This window comes from Uranotaenia lowii, chromosome 2 (genome assembly GCF_029784155.1).
Source record: "Uranotaenia lowii strain MFRU-FL chromosome 2, ASM2978415v1, whole genome shotgun sequence".
Lineage (NCBI taxonomy): Eukaryota > Metazoa > Arthropoda > Insecta > Diptera > Culicidae > Uranotaenia > Uranotaenia lowii.
The window spans coordinates 268,266,117-268,269,393 of NC_073692.1; the positions used below are offsets into that span (position 1 = coordinate 268,266,117).

The 3,277-nt window shown below is 34.7% G+C and overlaps 1 protein-coding gene across 3 annotated transcripts in view; it reads left to right on the forward strand.

Annotated features, from left to right (window-relative positions):
- The window catches only part of LOC129745291 (E3 ubiquitin-protein ligase ariadne-1), a 66,801-nt gene extending 63,995 nt beyond the window's left edge, over positions 1–2,806 (forward strand). For all 3 annotated transcript variants that reach the window (XM_055738270.1, XM_055738268.1, XM_055738269.1), the window contains 5 exons: positions 1–194; positions 256–413; positions 776–899; positions 962–1,188; positions 1,257–2,806. In XM_055738270.1, the coding sequence (XP_055594245.1) occupies positions 1–194; positions 256–413; positions 776–899; positions 962–1,188; positions 1,257–1,338 (785 nt within the window). In that variant the 3' untranslated portion in view covers positions 1,339–2,806. The remainder of the gene's footprint in view (positions 195–255; positions 414–775; positions 900–961; positions 1,189–1,256) is intronic.
- Positions 2,807–3,277: the final 471 nt, after the last annotated feature.

Consider the following 3,277-nt stretch of genomic DNA (forward strand, 5'->3'; position numbering starts at 1 on the left):
TATGCAAATGCAATCACGTGTTTTGCTTTGAGTGTGGCGAAAACTGGCACGATCCCGTACAATGCCGTCTGTTGAAGAAGTGGATCAAAAAGTGTGATGACGATTCGGAAACGTCTAACTGGATCGCGGCTAACACCAAGGAATGTCCGAAATGTAACGTCACGATCGAAAAAGATGGTGGCTGCAACCATATGGTAAAGCTTCTCTTATACTTTGTTGGTATTGAAGTGATAAATAATTACTTTTCCTTTTTAGGTGTGCAAAAATCAAATTTGCAAATATGATTTCTGTTGGGTTTGCCTTGGTTCTTGGGAGCCACATGGTTCGTCTTGGTATAACTGTAATCGTTACGACGAGGATGAAGCTCGTGCTGCACGCGACGCACAGGAGAAGTTCAGATCATCGTTAGCGAGGTAAGCTACGCCTGACAAAATTGCATTTACAACAAACTTTCTAGGAATTTTAAGTCTGAACACAGATGCAAGATTCTTTAACAAAATTCCGATTGTTAATTGAGCAACTAAACAGCAAAAACAGTTATTAATACCGTGTATTTTAAATGTGTGTTTTTTCATACCTCTCCAGGAGTATATTTATAAACAAAAATGAAAAACTTAGTCAATATTGTTTCTGTAAGAATTTTTTTTAAAAGTGTGAAGTTTTAATTTTAATGCACTATGTGCATTAATCTCATCTGATGGCAAACACATTTTAAGTTATAAAAATCATTCTACAGCTGTTACCGGATTAATAGTTACTTTTTTTCAACCAATAGATACTTGCACTACTATAACCGTTACATGAACCACATGCAATCACTAAAGTTTGAACACAAACTTTACGCCTCGGTCAAAGCCAAGATGGAGGAAATGCAACAGCATAACATGTCCTGGATAGAGGTAATGCAAAACTTTGAAGCAAACAACGCTCTTATGTAATAACTTTTATTTTTTATTGCCAGGTTCAATTTCTGAAGAAAGCCGTTGATATCCTGTGTCAGTGCCGCCAGACACTCATGTGTACGTACGTATTTGCGTACTATCTGCGCAAAAACAACCAGTCGATGATTTTCGAAGACAACCAAAAGGATCTGGAGACGGCCACGGAGAAGCTGTCGGAATACCTGGAACGAGATATTACGTCGGAGAATCTGGCCGACATCAAACAGAAAGTACAAGACAAATATCGGTACGAAGCTCTAATATTCTAAGAATTTCTTTCATTCAAGCTATAACTTTAATTTCTTCTTTAAACAGGTACTGCGAAAAACGTCGAAAAGTTTTGCTCGACCACGTTCACGAAGGGTACGAGAAAGATTGGTGGGATTACACCGATTGATAGAATATAACCGTCGAATTAGAAGGCAAATTCAATCGACCCGGATTTACCTAAAAAACAAAAAAAAAATGTACGTTGAAACTATTGGCGCGCTCAAATCAGCAAACAGTAAAACAAAATAAAAAGTTTGCAGCAAAAAAAAAACAAAAAAAAAGATGAAAAATTATATAAAACATAATAATGCTGATCAGATTCCCGTTTAGTAAAATATAAAATAAAACGATGGCAAACATCAAGCGATAATTTTCGATTGTAAACAAATAGCTAAATAATTCGTTCACTCAGCCAAGACGAGACGCGCTTTCAGTTCCACAAATTACAGTTGTCTTTTTTCATATAAAGTTGTTTAAAATCGATTTGCAGATCAACACACTGTAAAAAGCTGAATTCTGTATGTACACCGTAATTGCAGTGTTTTGGGAAAAAAAGTTATGTTAACCGTACATTACATTTGATCTGTTATTTCTTCCCTGTTGTAGCAGATGGAAAAAGTGTCCCCAAATTCAGTTCTTGGCACTCGAAACAAAAACAGTCAGTCAGCTGTGTACTATTCAGTAGAGGTGATTTAAGTTCAATTATGAAAAATCTATGATGGTCAAGGTTTTTAGCGATAGCAATGCAATTGTACCATTGGAAAACATACATTCAAATAATATGAAATGTAAATGATAGGCAACTCCCAGTTGAAAGAGTTCTTTTTTGTTTTTATTTTTTTCCAATTTCATCATGGCAACATTTCAAGTCAGATCAAACGTAATATCGTTCATTATTTATAATAAGAACAGATTGTGATGTAGAAATGCCCCTAGTGGAATAATGAGCTTGCGCAGTTAAGTAGAATAAAAGTAGTTTAAACTTCCGTTTTTTCCTTTCCTATAATATTGGTTGCACTTTTTTGTTTGTTTATTGTTTGCTTAAATTATTTTTCAAAAAAAATCTACCTTCTATGCTTTATCGACATAGTACTCACACATCCAACTTAGTCATTGTTTAACACAGCGTTCGCTAATGTTGATTCAGCATAACAAAACAAAAATCTTTGTTCTTTTCATTTCGCAATTTTTTCTTTCTTATTCGTCTCTTTCGGAACGCTTACATGGATTTATATTAAGAACCCCAGCTGGTAAAACAAGATGCAAATCAATAGCAAAACGTTCTCTGAAAAAAATAATAAAGTGATATACAATTTTAATGAAAAGAACACTGAAAGTTATATATAAAACAAAGTGATGTGAAAAAGTATATTGTAGAACAAAGAGTAAAGTGAAAAAGAAATAAAAGTATATAAAAACGGATATATTAGCAATTGCAACATCTCATTTTATATTTTGTTAACTGACGGTAAATCGAAAGATTAATAGCAGAGGATCGTTCGAGAAGAATAAAACACAAACAAACAAAACAACATTGATTGCAAAGTGTAAAGTCCGAATCACAGAAAATAAACAATAAAGAGAGCTAATTTCAATGTCCTCGTTTCTTCTATTCGGTCGGTTATTGTCATTTAGTGACCTCCTGCTTCTGGATTTGGTGAGCGACACGATAAGAGATCTAAAGGGTTTCCTTTCTCTTGGGGCTACGGAGGGGCGCGAGATTTGTACATCAACTTGCTGAAAATGTGGGTCTAACTGGTTTAAATCTGACAGCTTTCAGTAAATTCGGAAAACGTTGCTACAAATTTTCGAACTACTACACAAAAAGTATATCAATCGATAAAGCAGATTCTAATGAATCTCTAGGTTTATAAAATGTGGCCAATTTTAGTTAAAATTTTAGAAAAATCACGATGACCAAATCCCGTAAACCCACCAACACGAAGGGGAGAACTGAGATTTCTCAGAAACCCAGTTTAACGAACGAAAAAAAGAATTGAATTTATATGATCAGTTCATTGGTAAACGAGATACAGCGCTGCGAGGACAAAATTGGGTGTCTTTTT